Source organism: Martes martes, assembly GCF_963455335.1.
Source record: "Martes martes genome assembly, chromosome: 12".
Lineage (NCBI taxonomy): Eukaryota > Metazoa > Chordata > Mammalia > Carnivora > Mustelidae > Martes > Martes martes.
The window spans coordinates 76,825,847-76,845,439 of NC_137900.1; the positions used below are offsets into that span (position 1 = coordinate 76,825,847).

A 19,593-nucleotide genomic window follows, 5' to 3' on the forward strand; every position below is an offset into this window, starting at 1 on the left:
AGTGTCTTAGGGACCCAACCTCCAGCAAAACTGTTTCCCCAGTCACTGGTGTGGTGCCAGGAACCTACTTGGCGGGAAGACTGGGTGTGACGCAGCAGCACAAGAAGCAAGATCCCTTCCCAAGAATTTCTATCAGTGTCCATGACTTCTCTTTCCAGCTGACCATGAGCCCCAGGAACCTGTGAGTTTCATTTCCCTCCTAACCTAGCCAAACACAGTTAGCCCTCAAGAATTATCTACCAAATTGGATTATTGTTGAACAACACTCTCGCACTCATGAGCTCAAGGACTCACGCAGGTGACCATGTGTGACACACCTAGTTTACACATGGAGAGAGTGAGGCTTTGGAAGAAGATCCCATTGATCTTTATGTGCTTTACAGGGTTTCCCATGGGTCTTTGCAGCAGCCCTTCAAGGAGCAGGGGTCCCTGGACCTTAACATTGCATACTTGGATTTGGAAGTGAGATTTGGAAAGGCCTTGGTGCTTAGCCACTGACCCCCTCCCTGACCTTTGAGGAAATGCATCCCCTTGCCTGGAAATGGCTTCATGGCCAGTGAGTCACAGGGCATCACCCACACAGTGCAGGGGGGAGCTGGATAGCTTCTCCACTACTCCCCCTCCCCCTCGCCCCCTTCAAAACCTGCCTGAAATCCACTCCCACACTCTTGGCCTTTTGGTGACTCTTCCACTTGAATTGTCTTCCCCCATGGCTCCATGATCATTTAACACATCCTTCAGGAGCCAAAGGCCGCCTCCTCCTGGGAGCATTCTCTGGTTTCTCTCTATCCCTTACCTCTGCTTGACAATTCAATTCATCGGTAGCATTTATCACATTCTCCTTGTGTTATCTTGATGTGATTGCATGGAGGTGTCTGATATCTCCCATGCAGGCTCTTTCCTGCCCCAAGCTGCTGACTGAGCATGCCTTCTGTCCATGTTACAAATGAGTGTGTGCCCAGAAAGCGGGACCCTGTGCCAAGTTCTTTGTCTTCTCACCCATAGTGGCAGACCCTCTTCCCTCGGTTTTGTACAGGAGTTTGCACGCTGGAGGAGTTAAAGAAACTCATTTAAATTATTAATGGTTTGAGCCTCTATTGTGTCCCAGGCTCCGTGCTGGGTATGGGGGCACAGAGATGGATGTGACAATGACAACACCACATGACATGCGCTATAACTCGGGTGTGGGAGAGAGCTTGAGCTGCACTTGAAGGACAGGCAGCAAAGAGGGGTGGGGTGGGGAGGGAACCCCGGGAGGAAGCAGCCTGGACCAGGGCTTGAAGTAGCCTAGCTTGTCCAGAGCTCGTCCAGGCATCAGAGAGATTGGGGCTTTGGGGCAGACGATGAAGCTGGGGAGGCTGACAAGGGTCTGCTCGGAACCCCTTAAAGGCTAAGGTTTGGATTATTGTACTCAGCTGCGGAAAACAGGAATCAGACCACCTCGGTTCCAATCCCACCTCCACAGCCTACCAGCTTGGTGAGTTCAGGAGGGTGACTTAATTTTTCAGAATCTCAGCTTTCTCATCTGTAAATGTTGATAGCAGGCCTGCCATAAATGGCGACACTTAGCAGAGTGCTACACCTGGCTAGAAGGAGGAGAGTAAGGGTGCAACCCCCTTTTGGGATTTTGGTACCAGAAACAACTCTCAGAAGTGGAGTTTTGGAATTAAGGGGAAGCCAAAAGACCCCTAACTAATCAAGATACATAATATTTTAACGCAATACTTTTCAAATGTCAAAACCAATGCCAAAAAAAAAAAAAATCCATGATGAACAACGTATCAAAAAAATATCCTAAGGGCTGGATCCGCCTAGCACAAGGTATGCAGCCTCAAAACCCGCCAGCAGCAATTTGTCTGGGAATTCTCAACCTTCCAGGGCTTCCGAAAACCTGAGGAAAACCCGTGGCCCCTCTCACCCAGAACGCTCAAACACACATCCTCTGTGCAATTTTGGGGTGTTTCTGCCGCCCCCTGGGGCTCGTCCGCGTGGAGGTTAAGAATCCAGTTCCACGCGGTGGTGTGGGAGTTGGGGGGGGTCCACGCGCCACCCAGTCATCTGAGGGTTCCCCAGCACCCGGCCCCGCGGGCCTCCTGGCAGCCATGGGTGCTCTGCCCCCTGCAGGAAGCAGCGCATAGCTATTCCGCTTCTTTTTCTTTCTGGCTTGGCTCCCCCCACCTTCCCCCCCCCCCCAACCCCTTCGCTTCGGCTTGGGACTTTTCCTAAAGTTTGCTGAAACCAGACACCTTGCTCCACCGAGCCCGCGTGCAGCCACGGTTTAAAAGGCCGCCTTCAGCGCCCCCTCCCCGCCCCCAGCGGAGACTTCAAAAGGCCCGGCGGGCGCCGCGGCCCCAGCACCTATGAGCCGCCCCCAGCGCCCGGAGCCCGCGCCGGAGTCGGAGGACGCAGAGAGGACGAAGTTCGAGCGCAGGCGGACCGGGCCGGCGGCGCAGTCCCGTGCGCCCATGCCCCTCCCGGTGCCGCTGCGCTCCGAGCGCCCGCGCCCAGTTTAGGGAAGGGGACCCCGCACCCCCGCCCCCGCGCCCGCTTCCGGGGCTGCGGGGACCCATGAACACAAATGCCGTTAGGCGCCCGAGGAAGGACTGACCGTCCAGCCTCGCAGCTAGGGACCCAGTAAGTGCCCCGGGGCTCCTGGAGCTCTGGGGGTAGCGGTGTGTGTGCGTAAAGTTGCGCGCGTATGGGGGGGGGTTGCACGTGTGGGGAGTGAATGCGTTTGTGCACGCTTGCGAGGGGCACTAGCGAAGAGCTGTGTGCAAGTGGGGGTGTGCGCGCGCGTGTGTGTATGTGAGGTGTGTGTGCACGTGAAGGTGTGTGTGCGGGAGTGTGTGTTGGGGGGATACGGATACACTAGTATGCATTTGTGTGCGTCTAAGTACTAGTGTGCCTGCGTCTTCTTGTAGGGAGTCCGGGTTGCGTTAGAGTCCAGACACCCCCGGGTGTGTTTGTGTGAGCCCTGGAGGAGTGCGTGGCCAATTTTGCATGTGGATGAGTGTGAGTGTGTGTCTGAGTTTGGGGTAAGCGTGGATGTGTGTGGGAGTTTGTATGCACCGTGAACAAACCATGGAGGCGGAGGTGGAGGGGGCTTCTAATGCCTGGGCTCCGACTGGGGTTGTGGCCGTGCGAATTTACTGGGCGCTTGCAGCGGTGTCAAGGTGTGTGCCGTGGTGCGCTCCCACGGGGGATCTGAGAGAGTCTTTGGTCGCATTCTGAGGGTGTGTGTGTGTGTGTGTGTGTGTGTGTGTGTAGGGGAGCTGTTTAGCTCCCATTTCTTACCGACTGGACAGGGAAGGGAAGAGGGTGACCGGCGTTTAACAACCTCACCCACTATGTATGTGCCGGGGAGGTCTGTTCTCCAGGGTGTTCTGAATCTGGGAAGAGGAGTGTGTATGTGTGGTAGGACACTGGGTTGTTGCTGTTGTGGGAGTCTAGATACTGAGTACTGGTCGAGATCTCTCCTCGGAACACTGGGTTCCTTTCAGCAGTAATATTTGTTCCCTTTCTCCTTCTATCTCGGCCCCCCCAAGCTCGGGGACCTCCCCCAGGCCCCCAGTCTCACAAGCCAGAAGTCCCAAATCTCCGAATTGTGGTCGCCCTGCTGTGCAGCCTTGGCCGTCTCTTTCCTATTTGTGAATCTCAGTTTCCCCATTTTTACTTGGGGGGAGCGTAGGTGGGGGTGTCTCTGAAGGGCTGCGGTGGGCCAGCCGAGGCTGTGTGACCGGCTGCGGCCGGCAGGGGGCAGCATGGGGCAGCAGAGGGCGGCTCGGCGCGGGGAGGAGAGAAGGTGGAGAGCCACCGCGGGCCGAGACTTTAAATCGCCTTCATTTCCCCCAAATCCTTCCTTTTCCTCTCCTCCCCCAGGCCGGCGGGGAGGCAGCTTCCACCGCCCTCCGCGCGCCCTCGCCCGGCCTCGCTCTGCCTCCGGGGACCGACAGCAGCCCGCCTCTAAAAGTTTGATCATCTCTCTTTTTTTGCCTGCTTCTTCTTCCTTTTCGGTGGAAGCAGAAAAAGAGCGAGGCAGGGGCGAGCGCGGCGCCGGGACTCCTGGGACCATGGGCCTGGCGCGGGCGCCCGCGGGGCCCCGGCCGCGCTGCCTGCCTGCTCCGGCGCCCCTGGGCGCGGGGCTGCGCTGGGGGCGCGGGGGCCGCGCGCTCTGAGCCGGCCTGGAGCGGCGGGGCGGGGGGCTGGCGGCCCCATGGGGCGCGCCCACACTTGCCCCCCGGGCTCGGGAGCATGAAGTAGGGGCCCGCCATGGGAGCGGGATCGGCGCGGGGGGCCAGAGGCACAGCGGCGGCGGCGGCGCGCGGGGGGTGAGTACGCGCTCGGGGACGCCCCCTCCCCAGCTTCCTGCTGCTCCAGCCCAGGGGAGGGCTGGGGGTTCCCCGCCGCGCCGGACGCTTCCCCGGAACGTCGGCTTCCTGCCCTTCCTGCGCCCCTCTGAGGCGGGCCGCCAAGGGTTAACGCGGGCTGCGCCCCTCGGCCTGGCGAGGCTTGGCGAGCGCCGTCTGCCCGGCCCCGCTGGCCCGGCTCCGCGTTCGCGTTGGGCCGGGGGCCGTGCTGGGGAGGGTCGGTGCGGAGCCAGCGCTGGGGTCGGTATTGGGGTGGGTGGTGGCGCCTGGGGTGGCGGGTTGGGGGCGGAGGGGGGCTTTGCGGACGCTTGGGGGAGGAAGGGTCCCCGTTTCTGGCTGTCTCGGTGTGTTCCGGTGTCGGTGTCTACAGGTCCTGAGCTTGCAAGTTAGTCAGTTCTTGTGAAACTGTCCGCAGGCGTCTAGGTCTCCGGGTCTCGGCTTCTGCTGCTGTCTCGGCGTCTGTGTGTCTTTGCACGTCCCCTGCTTCTGGAAGTCTCCGCATGTGTGTCAGTCTGTTTGGGTCTGTTCGTCTCAGTGTTCCCTCCTTCTCTGGGGACTGGGGGAGGGGGTGTCTCAGTCCCTGTCATTTTTGGGGTGTGAGAGAGAAAAAGTGAGAACCCGCTTGTCAGAACAGAAAGGGCCCTTGTCATTGCACAGAGGCAGAGACTGGGGGGCCAGGGAGGGACCAGGAATCTCCAAGGAGGGACTGTGGCAGAGCTGGGATCCAGGGGCTGATGGAGTAGTTGTAAAGAGGGAGCGTGTGCGAGAGCGAGTCACTGAGTGTGGGTGTGTGTGGGAGTGAGTGAGGATGGGAGCAGCCCTCCGGGCCCTATGCGCTGTGGCTCACAGGACTTGCTCCCTTTCCACCCTTCCAGAACCAGAGGACATTCCCAAGAGGCTGGTCAGGGTTGTAGCTCCGCCCTGTCCCACATGCCCTGCCCCTGGAAGCTGGAATCAGGGGGATGATGCCCCCCCCCCACTTCTTTCCCATGTCTTGGAAAAAGCTGGCTGGCTGAGATTCCCCCACCCCCCACCACAACACACACACACACACACACACACACACACACCCCGCGCAAGTAAGCACACTGCTGACTCATTTTCTCCAGAAGACCCTGTGCCAAGGCAGATGCCAGCGGCTGGGCAGAAAAGTGGTGCCAGGCGAGCACCCCATAGTGGGGCCCGAGCTTTGGGCAAACGGGCAGTCACGCTGCTTTGAGGCCCAGCCTCTGCCTCGCCTGGTCTCGCTGCCTCCCTCAGCACAGCAGTGCCCCAGATCCTGTGCCCTCTGGTCCTGGCGAGACTTCCAGCCTTGCTTTCCTTTATCTCGCCCAGACCAGGCTCCTTGACACTATGGAGCACATCTCTGGCCTCTTCTCTCCTTCCCTTTCCTCCCTGTACCTGGAACACTCCCCTTCCTGGTGCTTTCACGTGCCCTGCTGCCCCTCGGGTCTCATCTCAATGGCCATCCGCTCCCCTGGTGGGGTGCACTGGCCAGGGGCGGAGGGGCTGCCCTTCCCATGTCACCCACTCCCTATCTCTGTCTGAGCACATTCCGCCTGTTACTTCGGTAGCACGTTCTCTGTTCCCCGCTCTGTGTCCGGGGGACCCTCTTGTTATCCCACAGCCTGGCCCAGTGGGTGGCGGGTTGGAGGGCAGGGGGAGCCCTGCTATCAGACAGTGTGGGAGCTTGGACAGGCCCCCTCGCCTCTGGGCTTCCCTTCTTTCTGATCCACAAAACGGGCAGCTAAATTCTCAGGTCGCAAGGTTTAGTGAGGATTAGCAGAGGACCGTGTTCATCAAAGGCTTAGAATAGTGCGCGTGGCATGTAGTAAATGGTCAATAAATGGCCGCTGTTATTTGTATTATTATTCACTTCGACGTGTGAGTCAACTGGAAAATTCTGGGCTGTGTCCTGTCCAGACAGATGACATGTCTGTGTTCCCATGGAAGAGGTATCAGGTGTGACAAGAGAAGCCTGGGTGCGGCTGTCTGGGCACACGGTGGCCTGGCTGGTCCACAGAGGCAGGTGGGACAGGTCTGTCCCCCTTTGCTGTTCTGCGGTCCTCGGGCCAGCTGCCCGCCCAGCTTGTCCTGTGAGCATACAGCCAAGCCTGGAGTTCACAGGGCCGCTTTCCTTGTGTGTTTTTTCATGCCCTGGGTCTCAGCTCTGAGCTCTTGCGGGATGTTCAAGTTGGTATGGGTCTCTTACGATCTCTTACGATCATCTCTTACGATCCCAGGTAGCAAGGATGGGGGGAAAAACCAAGCATACCAGGTGTAGACTGGCAGCCTAGTGGTCCCAGAGTAGCCACATTTTGTGTGCTGGCCGAGGGCCCTTTGCAGGGGTAGGGACACCTGAGTTCCCTTCCTGGAGGGCTGTGTGGCCAGGCTGTGTCTCCAAGGTCAGGTTCCCTAATGCGTAGGTAGCTGCCATCGCAGCTGCCTCCTGCCCACTCTGGTCCCCAGGCTCTGGTCTTCCCGACATTCTGGAGCCCTGGCCTGGGTTCATCGAGCCAAGGCCCACGAGTCAGTGGTGAAAACAGAAGTCGGGAAGAACAAAGCTTGAGCCAACACAGGCACTAAACATTATTAGCAGTAGCCTAAACAGCGTTGGAACAGGAGCAAACGATTCGGCAGGGCCTCCCTCCGGGAGCCAACTTTCCAGCCCTGGAGCTCACTTAGATGGCTTGTTGGCTCCCTAGGCTGCGCCTCTGTTCCTGTTGGTAAAGCCTGGACTCTGCTCTCTGGCAAATAGGAAGTCCCTGTAAGTGTCCAGTTTCCTCTCCACGAGAGACAAGTCAAGTGGAAAGGACTGTTTGCTAAGTAGTAGAGCAGATCATGTGGGTCACTGACATGCTGTGTGGCTTTAGACAAATCACTTCCCCACTCTGGGCCTCAGTTCCCTATCTCCACAGTGAGGGGATGGGACTAGAATCTGGCCTCTAGATGATCTCAGAGGACCTTCTCCTGCTGTCTATACCCACCCTTCACTTTGGCAGGATATGAGTGAAGTGCACACAGCATTCAGGTCCAAGAGGTCAGTTGCATTTGTAAAGATGAACGAATGGAGAGGCAAATTCATTGATAACAGGCCTTCGGGGCTGAAATGCTTGAGTTGGAAACCATGGTGTTGGGAAGCTTAATTGAAGCAAAGATTCTGATCCCATCCCTCTTGTGAGTCTTCTTTCGCCTGACCTTCAGGGATTAAAAATATTTCCCCCAAGTGTATCCTTGGGGTCACCTTGGCATAATGGCAGCCAGAAAAATCAATTAAGGACATGTATGGTTCTTATGCCTTCTCCTCTCCACCCGGCCTCTCTTTATCAGCTTGGGAATCATCCTAAGCCGGGTGGGTGTGACATCACACAGTGAGACACTCAAGGAGTGAGGGCTTGTGCCTGGAAGGGGCTGGGAAGAGAGGATGGAAGGAAATGGGACAGAGATGGGGTTGTTGGGACCCTGGGAAGTGAGGGGCAGTGCCTTCAGAGCAGGCATTCTCGGGAAAAAGGAATTCCCGGGTCCTCTAAGTCTGGGGACTGCTGATGGACAGAAAGCCCTGTCCATGTCTTCATTGCAGGACTTCTCAGACCCTTTGATATGCAGTTAGTTGTTTGGTTGTGCTTTGGGAACTGTCGGGACTGGGATGCAGTTCTTCCCCAGTTGATGGGGCTCCAGTTTTCTGAAGTGTCTATCTGGTGCACGTGGGAAATAGTAGTGACGAATTATGACCTCAGAGCCTTCCCAGGGTGACCCTGAGGAGGAACCTGGCCTCCTGAAGCCTCGGTTTTTGTCACAGCAAACGAAGCCTCCTGTCGCTTCTTTTCAGGGCCGATGAGGCTGCCGTGGGCTTCAGGTGGGCAGGCCGTGGCAGAAGGGTCAGTCTCTGCTCTTCCCCCCCAAGCAACGCCGGGGCAGCGAGACACTGGTCATTGCTAGAGGCGAGCTGGAGGCGAGGCCTGCGGTGGCAGGGAGGACAGGCCCCGTGAAAAAGGGCCTTTTCACAGCAGTGGCAGCAGATTGGAGAGGCTGAGGGTTATCCGGGAGCAACCCTGGAAACAAGTCAGAGGTAGAGAGAGGGCCTCTGGAGAGATGCTTTTTTTTTTTTTTTAAAGATTTTATTTATTTATTTGACAGACAGAGAGCACAAGTAGGCAGAGAGGCAGGCAGAGAGAGAGGAAGGGAAGCAGGCTCCCTGTGGAACAGAGAGCCCGATGTGGAGCTCGATCCCAGGACCCTGGGATAATGACCTGAGCTGAAGGCAGAGGCTTTAACCCACTGAGCCACCCAGGCGCTCCTGGGGAGATGCTTTTAAAGTCCAGAGTCCTGTAATACCAGGAACCATATATTTCTTCCACAAAGATACACTGAACATTTATGATATGCTTGCCAGGTGCTGGGAATATGCGTGAACAAGACAGAGGTTGTTCCTACCCTTCAGGGACCTATTCTAGAAAGTGAAATAGGAAAATAGGCAATGGGCTCACGCGGGACACCTGCTGCAATGAGGTACGCGCAGTGGGGGGTGACACCCAAACTGGGGTGTAAGGTGTGTGTGGGAACTATGCAAGGGCCCCGATGCCGGAGAAGGCTTTCAAAGGACCACCATCAGCATCTGAACCTGAATGCTATTTCATTCAGTTTGCCTTGTGCTGCAAGTGACCCGATTCGACATGGCTTACACAAAGGGAGTTATCAACTCCCCTATCAAGAGACCTAAAGGAAAAACAGTGACAGGTTGGCTAATTCAGCATTTCAAGTGTCATCAGACATCCACTGTTTTTCCATTCTGTCGTCCTCGCGTGCTCGTGGAGCCTGTTAGCCTCATGTGCACAAAATGGCTGCAGCAGCCACGCATCCCTGCTCAATAACATGCAAAGACTAGAAGAAGACCTTCTCTCTATCCCCTGGAAATACTTTCCTGGGTCTTTAAGAGCCATCCCTCACATCTTACTGACCATGTCTGGGTCATGTATGCATGCCCACAGCGGTCACTGGCATGGCAAATGAAGTTCGCAAGATTGGCTTAGACTTACCCAGATTCATCCAGTATCCTCCAAAGTCCCTGCCTGCCTGAACAAGAAGGGCAGGGGGATGACTAAGGGTAGGTAACCACCAGTGTCTTCTATAGTGCCCATCGGGATCACTATTGATTATAACTGCAATTAAATGGGAGTGATTGCCATTAAATCAGAGAGTGTGAGCTGGTTTTCCGGGGCACCTAGGGAGCTGGGAAGAACAGGGGGTGCCAGACATCAGTTCCGGCGGATGGGTTCCCTGGATTACACGATTCCCCAGAAGTGCACCATTCTAGTTTTCCTCTTGGAAATGGCTCCCGGGCCTGTGTGTCTTAGCCTTAGCCCGTGCCACCGGCCGGTCGAGGCTCTCTCTGCCTGCATCCCGGCTGGCCGGCTTTGGCCACGTGCCGCCCTCCCCTCTGCCCGCTCGGGGATCAGATGCCCCGGGTGGCTTCGGGTGTCGCCGGTGGCTGCTCCCACAGGAAGGTGAAATCGGATCACTGCCTCTGCCCATCTTGGCAGGAGCCACTGAGCAGAGCATTAACCCTTCCGGGCCCCAGAGTCCGGCGGCAGCAGTGATGCTGAAGGCGCACTTCTGTGGCTGGCACCAGGCCAAGCCCTTGACATGCATGAGCTCATTTATTCCTCACGCCTGGCCGGTGAGATAGGGAGGGTCGGGCATGCCTCAGAGCTGGAGGCAGGCTCAGGGAGGCTGAGTGACTCACCCAGGGTCACACAGCTGGTAAGCAATGGGGCCGCGTTTGCACCTGGGTCTGCATGACCCCCTTCCGTGTCCTCTGTTTACTCTCCCCCACCTTTCTCTGCCAGCCTGAGGCCAGGTGGGCAGCTTCCTTAGCGTGCTCTGGTCCTGCTTAAGGGGCTTCTCTCCCTCCCCCTTTTGCCTACAGAGGGATTTCTCATCGCTTTTGTCCTTTGAGGATGTCCGTCAATCCAAGCGGACCGGTCTGGTTTTCCCACTGACCTTTCAGTCCTGGCTCTGCTGCCCATTGGGCCTCAGGATCATGAGGCCATAGTACAGATGGGGAAACTGAGGCCCAGAGACAGGGAGGGGCTGGCCCCTTGTGGCTCAGTGAGTCAGCAACAGATTTGAAGCTGGATCCCGGGTCTCCTGATGCCCACGACAAGGCTTCCCACCCACTGCTCCCTACCTTGCGACCTTGGTTTTCCGACCTGTAAAAAACAACATTGTACTTGTGACTTGTGCCGCGTGAGCAGGTCCTGCCCCTAGAGGTTACGCCTGGAAACCCCGGGAGCATGGGCTACTCTGTGGGGTCATAGAGCCTGTGCCTGGCCTCCCCCGCCTCCAGTGGGCAAACCTGGCTGGGGTGGGGTGTCTGGGGGTGGGTGATTCTCTCCCAGCTCCCCAGCCAGATCTGGGCCCCAGGGTGGAAGCTGATGCCGCCTCTGCTTGTGTCTTCCCGTCTCTAGGGGGTTTCTCTTCACCTGGATCTTAGTCTCATTTGCCTGTCACCTGGCCTCCACCCAAGGACCTCCTGAAGGTAATTCCCTCTTCTCTTTGTGCGGGGGGTGGGGGGACAAGGGAGGGCAGAAGAGACCTGAGAACTCAGGGCTTGGAGACAGCCATGGCCCTAATTGGAACTTAGTGCCTCAGTTTTCCTGTCAGTTAGAATGGAGCCCATCATTGGCAAATTCTCTCCAGGCTGGGAAGAGTGACATTTGAAGTTTTGTAAGGGGTAGCAAGGGCTCGGTGCGGAAATGTGGGAGAGTGACCCTTTCTTTCCTACGGGGGCGGGGGCAAAATTGGAAGAAATCATGGTTCGGTAAGCCTTAGTCGTCCTGATTTGTCCAAGGGTTATACTAAGATCTGTTGAGAGGAGGCATGAAGGCCACCACTCCCTCCCCTTGCCGTGAGATCCTGTTCTCCCCTGCCATCCCCGAGGACCTAGCCAGGGGGCCAGAGCGGCGGTGGGCTGGCTACACAGCTGCCCCGGGGAAACTGAAACCTCTCCCACATCTGTTTGTCAAGCAGCACAAGGCCTCCTAAAATAGCGGCTCTTCCCCTCCTCCACTCTCGCCCGTGGGCTGGGGGCAGGCAGCGGGGCACTCCCAGAGCCCCTGTGGCCTGACCTGGCCGCCGGCAGGGATTGGGTCCCCGGGAGGGGAGGGCCGTGCCCGGAAGAGACTCCGGCTGCCCGGCAACATTTTGTGCAAATGTCATATTTTCCGAGCTTGCTGTTTCCCCCACAAAGTAGGTGAACAGCTGTCCAGAGTCCTGAGTCAGGCAATGGGGGGCGGGGGGTGTTGGGGAGAGGCCGGAGCTCCGCGGAGCCAGGTTTATGTAATAAAGGGATCTCGCCGCGGCCAGCTGGCAGGGTCCTTCCTGCTTGGCGTTGGGCTGCATTCATTCCCCTGGCCCCCAGCTCCTCGCCCCTGGATTCTGGATGGGTCTCCACCCCACTCTCCAATGAGTCTGAGGGGCTCCAGCTCGGGATAGCATTGTGCTAAGAACAGAGACCCTGGAGCCAGGTGGCCTGGATTCAAGTCCCAGCTGTGCCTTTTGTTATAGGCTGTGTGACCTTGGGCTCGTTCCCATAGCGAACTTTTCTGACCCTCCTCTGTAAAGGGGGGATGCTAAACAGTATCTTCTTTAGAGATGATTGAGAGAATTGGGCGAGATAGAACACATAAAGCACTTGGCACGTAGGAAGTGGTCCGTAAGTACTAGTGTTTATTGTTGTTAATTCTAGTATTTACCTGACCACTTGGGCAAGAACGGTCCTTCTCCATCCCCCCGTGGCGCCCAGGCGGTCAGAGGCCTCTGCCTCCGGGTGGCAGAGCGTGGGGCTTTGCCCATGCCCTGCACACCATCTCTGGGGGAGGCCTGGAGACTGGTTGGGGTCAGCTTTGAAAGTCGCCTGCAGAGGACAGTTGGGGAAGCTCATCGGTGGCACCTGGCCAGGCAGGTAGAAGCAGCTGTCAGCTGCAGTGTGTGAGGGCACGCAGTGCAGGCTGGAGGGGGATGGGGGCGGGGGAGCTTGGGGGGCCACGCAGGTGGGACGAGGGGAGGGAGAGGTGGCTTCCTGCCCTCACCTCTTCCCCAGCAAATGCTTCCTCCCCTAGAAGTTGTTTGCAGGGAGTAGTAGTTTGTGCTCACAGAGCGTTTCCGCGATGGAGACGTGGGGAATCCACTGCGACCAAGAGAATCTTGGAGCAGTGGTTTATTTGAGCTTAGGAGCTCAGGACAGATGGAGGTGGGAGAAAGGAGAATTTGAAGGGAAACGAAGACCCACAGATCCTTAGGGAGGAAGACAGGTCTTCAAGCCAAGCCAGCCCCAAAGAGCAGCCTGGGACTATGGTGTTCTCAGAACATTGTGAACGCTTGGTGGCCGCCTTCACGTCTGGCTGTCCTTGCCTTCTGGGCAGGGAAACTGAGGCTCAGGGGTCAGGAAGGGACTTGTCCAGTGGTGTCTGGGCGAGGACGGCCAACAACCCTCTGATGGAGGCGTTCTTCGCCGACTCGTTTTACAGTGGAGGGAACGGAGGCTCAGAGTCCAGACTCCCGGGTGGCTCTGTCTGGCTCCGAAGGCCAGCCTTCTGACTCCAGAGCCTGCTACGTACGTACAGCACTCATTTTCTCCTGGCCCATCTATCTGTCCATCCACCCGTCTGTCCATCTCATAGCTGCCGGCCGAGAGCTAAGTGCTAAGTGCCATATCCATCCCCACGCGGACCCCATGTACCATGCTCAGGGCCTAGGTTGCTGAATTCCGGAGGGTTGGTGGGAGGGAGCCAAGGATCCGAGCCAGGCCCCTGTTCCGGAGGTGGTCTCTCCTTTCCGAGTCAGAGTTCGGGAGCTGCCTTCTGCAGACACTGGCAGCTCGGCCGACTGAAGGAGGTTGAATGACCCTGCAAGAGGCAAGGTCAGGAAGCCTTTCCATAAACACGCGGGAAGCCCTCCTTTGGCGAGCCCCACCGTTGTAATTACTGGGCGGATGTGACCTGGCCAGGCCGCAGTCGACGTCCAGATGCCTCGCCAGAGGACAGAGGTTACAAGGATGCCTCGATTGCTTCCTCTGCTCTGTCCAAGGCTGCACAGGGAGGCGGGGAGTCATTGGATGTGTCCTCTTCCTTCTGCACAGACGGCAGCTCCCCCAGTCTGCTCTGGCCACAGAGAGACCTAGGGGGTGCAGAGGGGGCTGGGGACCTTCCTAAAGGCGGTCAAACCAGTCAGGCCCGCTGGACATCCTTACCGAGCTCCTGTGACCCTGCTCCCTCACTCATGGGACGGCTTCCTGGAGGAGGCGGCTTCTGAGATGGACAAGGAGAAGAGCCTGAATACTCACGGCTAGCCTCTGGTGACGGTCATTATTTCTGGTATGAACAGCTGTCCTTGGCAAGTGCTTACTGGGTGCCAGGCGCTTGTTTTCAAGCGTGCCAGCTTGTTTGCTCTTTGTGGCAGCTTTCTCAGTCTGGTGCTACTGTGATCCCATTCAAAAGATGAGGAAACCGAGGCACTAAGGTCACACGTCTAGCTCACGGTCTGTGTTGTAAACAAGTACAGGCAGGGTCATTCAGCCAGACGGAGGACTGGTTCCGACTCCGCGCTCCCGGCCCCAAGCGTGGGGTAGCAGCGGGTGGACCGGCCTCCCTGTCTGTGCGCCTGGAGGGGCCTGGGGCGGGAGCAGGCCCTGACCGTGCCCTCTCCCCTTGTGCGCTCCCTCTGCAGATGTGGACGTCCTCCAGCGGCTGGGCCTCAGCTGGACGAAAGCAGGGAGTGGCCGGAGCCCCCCGCCCCCGGGGGTCATTCCGTTCCCATCGGGCTTCATCTTTACTCAGCGGAGCCGGCTCCAGGCCCCCACGGCCGCCGTCCTTCCCGCCGCCCTGGGCACAGAGCTGGCGCTGGTGCTGAGCCTCTGCTCCCACCGGGTGAACCATGCCTTCCTTTTCGCCGTCCGCAGCCGGAAGCACAAGCTGCAGCTGGGCCTGCAGTTCCTCCCCGGCAAGACGGTCGTCCACCTGGGGCCCCGGCGCTCCGTGGCCTTTGACCTCGACGTGCACGACGGGCGTTGGCATCACCTTGCCCTGGAGCTCCGGGGCCGCACTGTCACCCTTGTGACGGCGTGCGGGCAGCGCCGGGTGCCTGTCCCGCTGCCTTTCCACAAGGACCCAGCCCTCGACCCTGAGGGCTCCTTCCTCTTTGGGAAGATGAACCCACATGCGGTCCAGTTTGAAGGCGCCCTGTGCCAGTTCAGTATCTACCCTGTGACGCAGGTCGCTCACAATTACTGTACCCACCTGAGGAGGCAGTGCGGACAGGCCGACACATACCGGCCCCAGCTGGGACCCCTCCTTCCCCGAGACTCGGGCACGACTTTCACCTTCCAGACCGACCTTGCCCTGCGAGGCCTGGAGAACCTGACCACTGCTGTGCCAGCCCTGGGGTCACGGCCAGCAAGCAGGGATCCCAGGGGGACTGCAGTGCCTGTCACACCCACCAAGCCCCTGAGGACTACTACCACAGAGCCTCGCCGGCGTGCGGCCACAGGGGGCCCAGCCCAGATCCCGCTGCCACCCGCCAAGCTGTCAGCCGGTGGAGCGCTCCCTGCTGTGCCCCCGGCCTCTCCGGCCAGTTCCACCACACCTGTCCAGCCATTGCGGAAGAGCTCAGCCACCAAGACCCCCAAAAGCCATCCAGCCAGGCTCTCAGTCCCTTCTCCTTCAATAGGCCCTGTCCAAAGCCCCCGCCGACCCCAAAAGGCTGCTCAGCCTTCCTTCACAAAAGCAGCCCCACCCACCAAGAAGCCAGTGCCCCCCAATTCCCACCCATTTCCTGCCAAAGCCTCCCGCCCCTCAGTGAAGCTGATCCAGAGGACCCCTGTGACGCCCAGACCTCTGCTACCCAGCACTCGGCCCCTACTTCTGGCCACTGGCTCCTCCATAAAGCCTTTTCTCCCAGCGGGCCAGACCGAGGCTAAGCCGAGCCGTCGCACCAGTGAGCCGGCCCCTGCCCGCACCAGCACCCACAGACCTCCCCACCTCACTGTTTCGCCCCTGCCCCCTGTCCTCCATCCTGGCTCTCCCAGGATCCCTCCGCTAGCCACAGCGATACCTCCCACCCTTGCTCCTGGCTCGGCCCCCACCAGAAGCAAGAAACCCTCTGGATCAGAAGCCACAAAGAAAGCCAGACCCAAGAGCAGCCCCCGGAAGCCCGTCCCCCTCAGACCTGGGAAGGCAGCCAGGGATGTCCCGTCGAATGATCTGACAACCAGGCCCAGCTCCAGACTGTCCCGGCCCCGCTGGCCGACCACCCCGGCCCCAGCGTTGGGCCCCATGCGATTCCTGTCCTCCAGTCCCTGGCCCACGAGTCACAGCTATTCGTTCTTCCACCTGGCGGGACCCACACCTTTCCCGTTGCTGATGGGACCTCCAGGGCCCAAGGGAGACTGTGGTTTGCCGGTAAGATGGGGTGAGGTGTGCATGTTGCTTGGAGCTCAAGGGGGTGGCAGGGGCAGTCGGGACAAGGGGTGAATCCTGGCATTAGGGCAGAGCCGGAGAAGCAACTCAGAGCGGGGAGGTGGCTGTGGGCAGGGCCTCGGCTGGCTCGCAGGTCCCCTGTTCCTCTCCCTGTGATGTGCTCATGATTGTCTGCTCTGCTGTGACCCACGGTCCACTGGGGCAGTTCTGGGTTTGGTGACCAGCGCTGGGAGCAGAGCACCCCTGGGCTTGGGTGGGCCCAGGCTCCAGGTCGTTCTCTGCTAACCCAACTGTGAAGGTCAAGTGGCTCGAGGAAAACCACTAGCTGACTGGCGCCCAGGTCACGTGGTTTCCAGAGTCCCGCTCTCCCGACTGCTGGAGGAGAGCCCCTCCAGCCCACCAGCTAGTCTGGGAGCTCCGGACAAAGGTCACACACGGGTAGTCCTGAACGTGTTTTGTTTGGCACACGCAGCATTGTTTAAAAATATTTAATAAGTTACTAACGTTTTAAAAATGTGAGAGATTTCTTATAAGAGACCCGGTGACCAGCTTCTGTTGGAAGGGGGACAGATGCAGTAGCCCGTGGCCTGCTGCCCGGTCAGAGCCTCCCTTTTAGACAGGATGGGCCCGCTCCCATGTGTCCCCACATCTCCTGATCAGGGGCTTCCAACCCAGTCCTTTCCCCTGTCCCTGCTCCTCTAAGTGTTTGATGTGTGACCCCTGTTGGGGAGTCACACATCAAGGCCCCTGTTGGATGGTTAGGGTGGGCCTGAACAGTCAAGGAAAGGAGAAAGAACATTCCACGTGCAGGAGATGTTCTCAGGCCCGGTGCCTTTAGCATGCCTGGGACTGTCTCCAGGGGCAACGACCTTTCTGCAGCTGGAGGCCAATTCCTCCGGGTGGGGAGTGTAGGGGATGGAGTTTCCAGAAAGCTCAGGCCTCTGCTCTGTTCTCCTGCCTTGGAGATGACCACCGTGTGGTTTTCTCCTCCCTGAGGCTGGGTTTCCCACCAGGCTCTGTGTTTGAGGTTAGGCTCCCTACAACGTGGAGACGGTGGCAGATGCTGGGAATTCCCAGGCCTTACAAACACACTTAATGAGTTTTAATAATCATTAGGAATAATATTTATTCAGCCTGTCTCCAAGGGGACTGAGAGCCCATTTTTATTATAACCATATTGTAGAACTTATGGAAATTGTATGCATTGCTTTGCAATTATGTCAACGCTCTGTTCAAGTCCTGTGCTCCGAAATTGTCAGGGCAGGAGGTTGGGAGCCGAGAAGAGAAGGACCGCTTCTCACCCCTCCAGGCTGCCCAGCCTGACTCAGGCTCCGGGTGCCTCCGAGCCCTGACAGCTCAGCTTCCCAAGCTGTATGGGTGCTGGGCTCACTGGCCATGAGGCCAAAAGGGGGTGAATGCCCCCCCCCCCGCTGAGAGAGGGTGTGGGCCTCGGGGTCTCCACCCCATCCAGTGGAGGAGGTCAACCCTGCCTCCGGAGGCTGTGTGTGTTGTGGGGAGAGGATAGCCATGTCCAAGCTGGCACAATTGGAGCAGGAGTGGTTTTGAGAGTATAGAATCTGCCTTTGAGCCTGTCAGGTGCCTGGGCTATATACTGTCCCCTTGGGGTTTGGTGATGTGGGTCAGAAGGGGTGAGGCCTCATTCCAGATCTGCTGTTCAGTACATGGGTACTTAGAGATCATTCCATTCAACCTTCCTCAGTGGGCAGGTGAAGAGCCTAGAGACTGTGCCCAGAAAGGGCCATGACTTACCCAGGGGCACACAACAGAGTTGAAATTTACACCCCAGGGCAAGATGCCAAGATGGGTACATTCCATCCCACTCTGCTGAGGGTCCACTCTGAGACTCTAAGACTCAGGGCAGGAGGCTGGGGGCTTCAGAGATGTGTCGGGGCCTGTCCTTGGCCTCAGAGGAAGATCTCAATGTCTAAAGACTCTGCTGTTTCTAGACCTACCAGATTTATGAGTTACATGAGTGGTACCTTCCTTTAGGACCTCACAGGACCTGGGTCAGGAGGGCAGGCTGGGAATACTGATCCCTGCTCTACAGATGGGGGGACAGTAGCTAGAGGGACAGAAGACTCGGCCAAAGGCACCTAGCATGTCCTTGCAGGGACTGGAATAAGACTTTGGGTTCCTGACATCCAGAGAGGCCGTTGGCTGTCCCTGCTCCTCCAACCCTGGAAGGCCAAGGGCAAGAGGGAAGAGGGCAGTCTGCTTGGGTAGCCTCCCACCTCATGCCCCACCCTGTCCCCTAGTCCCACCCTCCCTCAGCTCAGAACCTAGCCTCATTCAAATAGGAACCCAAAAAACTTTGAGAAGCCTTGTCCAGCCCATCATGTAGCAGGTGACAAGCTGGTCATTTCTATTATGGCAGAGCCCAGAATTCCCATAATGGAAGTGGCATCTCTGAGTGGTGGTGACAAGGGCTCCCACCCCCTCTGTCCCATCTTACATGCCTCCGACCCCCCATAGACATTTAGGATATCATCCCAGCAGAGAAGACGCCATGCTGCTCTGGGTCAGGGGCTTAATTGTCCACCGTCTGCGGACATGCAGACCTGGGTTCCAATTCTGACTCCGCCCCTTACTAGCTCTGTGGCCCTGAGCCACGCGAAGCCTTGGTTTCTGCAGAATGGAAGTTAAGAATAGCTCTCATCTCCTGTGAGGAAGCGAGCTGGGTGATCTCCAAGGCCCCTTGGAGATGTTTCTGCTGGGTGACTTTGGGAACTTCTTTCCTCTCCCTAGGGCCGTCTCCCCTCTTTGACAGCTTTGGAAGAGCTCCCTCCCCAGAAATAAGTGGGCTCTTATTTTGGAGCCAGAGATGGGTGCTGCGGCTGGGTCTGATGGGATCCGCGTGGTCCCCAGGGGCAGGAGTCGGACTGGCAGAGGCGGAGACAGCTCCGGGCCCCGGGCCTGCCAGCGGTTGTAGCCACGGAGCGAGGGAGCTCTGTGGGAGCCCCAGCAGCGGCAGGGGGGAGCATGGAAAAGCTGAGCTGGGCCCCGGGTGAGGAGGGGCGGGGAGGCTGCGGTTCACAGAGACTGCACAGAAGCTGCACAGAAGCCCCACGCCTGGGAGGAGGCGAGTCAAGGCCTTATTTATTCATGATCAGGCCGCTGGCATTTGCACTCGCTTGCACTTTTTGCAAGCGTCACCTCCGGGAGACCCGGATGAGAGCCTGGCCCACAGCAGATGCTCCATGACTATCTGTGAAATGAATGAAGGAATGTGATCTTTACGGAAAAAAAAAAGGTTGTCTTGACTCCCAGGACAGGCTCCTTGAGGTTACACAGATCTCTGTTGCTGGTGGAGTCAGGAGGCCGCGTGGAGGGGAACAGCGCACAGACTTCACATTTGGAGTGACCTGGGTTGGAACCACTCCCTTATCCAGCCATCTTTTCATTCTGTCAGCAAATGTGGATTGAGTGACTTCTTGGGGCCAGGTGCTGTGTGACCTTTGGTGAGTCACTTAACCTCTCTGAGCCTCCATTTTTACCTTTGCAAAACGGAGATATGGTACTCCCTACGTTTCTAGAGTTGTTGTATGGATCAATCGAGATGAGGGACATAAAGCATCCAGCGCTAGAACCTGGTCCCGGTGGTTGGTTGTGGCTGTTTACTGATGTGCTGATGGTTGAGATGAGGGTATCACTGCCTTAGGAGGACTGGGACCGTCTGGATCCAGGAGGGCCTTCCTACTGTTGGTGGTTAGGAATTGGAGCTAGCGCTTGAG

General features: G+C 57.9%; 1 protein-coding gene across 1 annotated transcript in view; it reads left to right on the plus strand.

Annotated features, from left to right (window-relative positions):
* Positions 1-4,269: 4,269 nt before the first annotated feature.
* Positions 4,270-19,593, plus strand: part of COL27A1 (collagen type XXVII alpha 1 chain) — a gene marked incomplete at its 5' end in the record, with an annotated part of 135,923 nt that continues 120,599 nt past the window's right edge. Inside the window, 3 exons of the mRNA XM_080819190.1 lie at positions 4,270-4,328; positions 10,835-10,905; positions 14,094-15,823. Coding sequence (XP_080675316.1) covers positions 4,270-4,328; positions 10,835-10,905; positions 14,094-15,823 — 1,860 coding nt within the window. The remainder of the gene's footprint in view (positions 4,329-10,834; positions 10,906-14,093; positions 15,824-19,593) is intronic.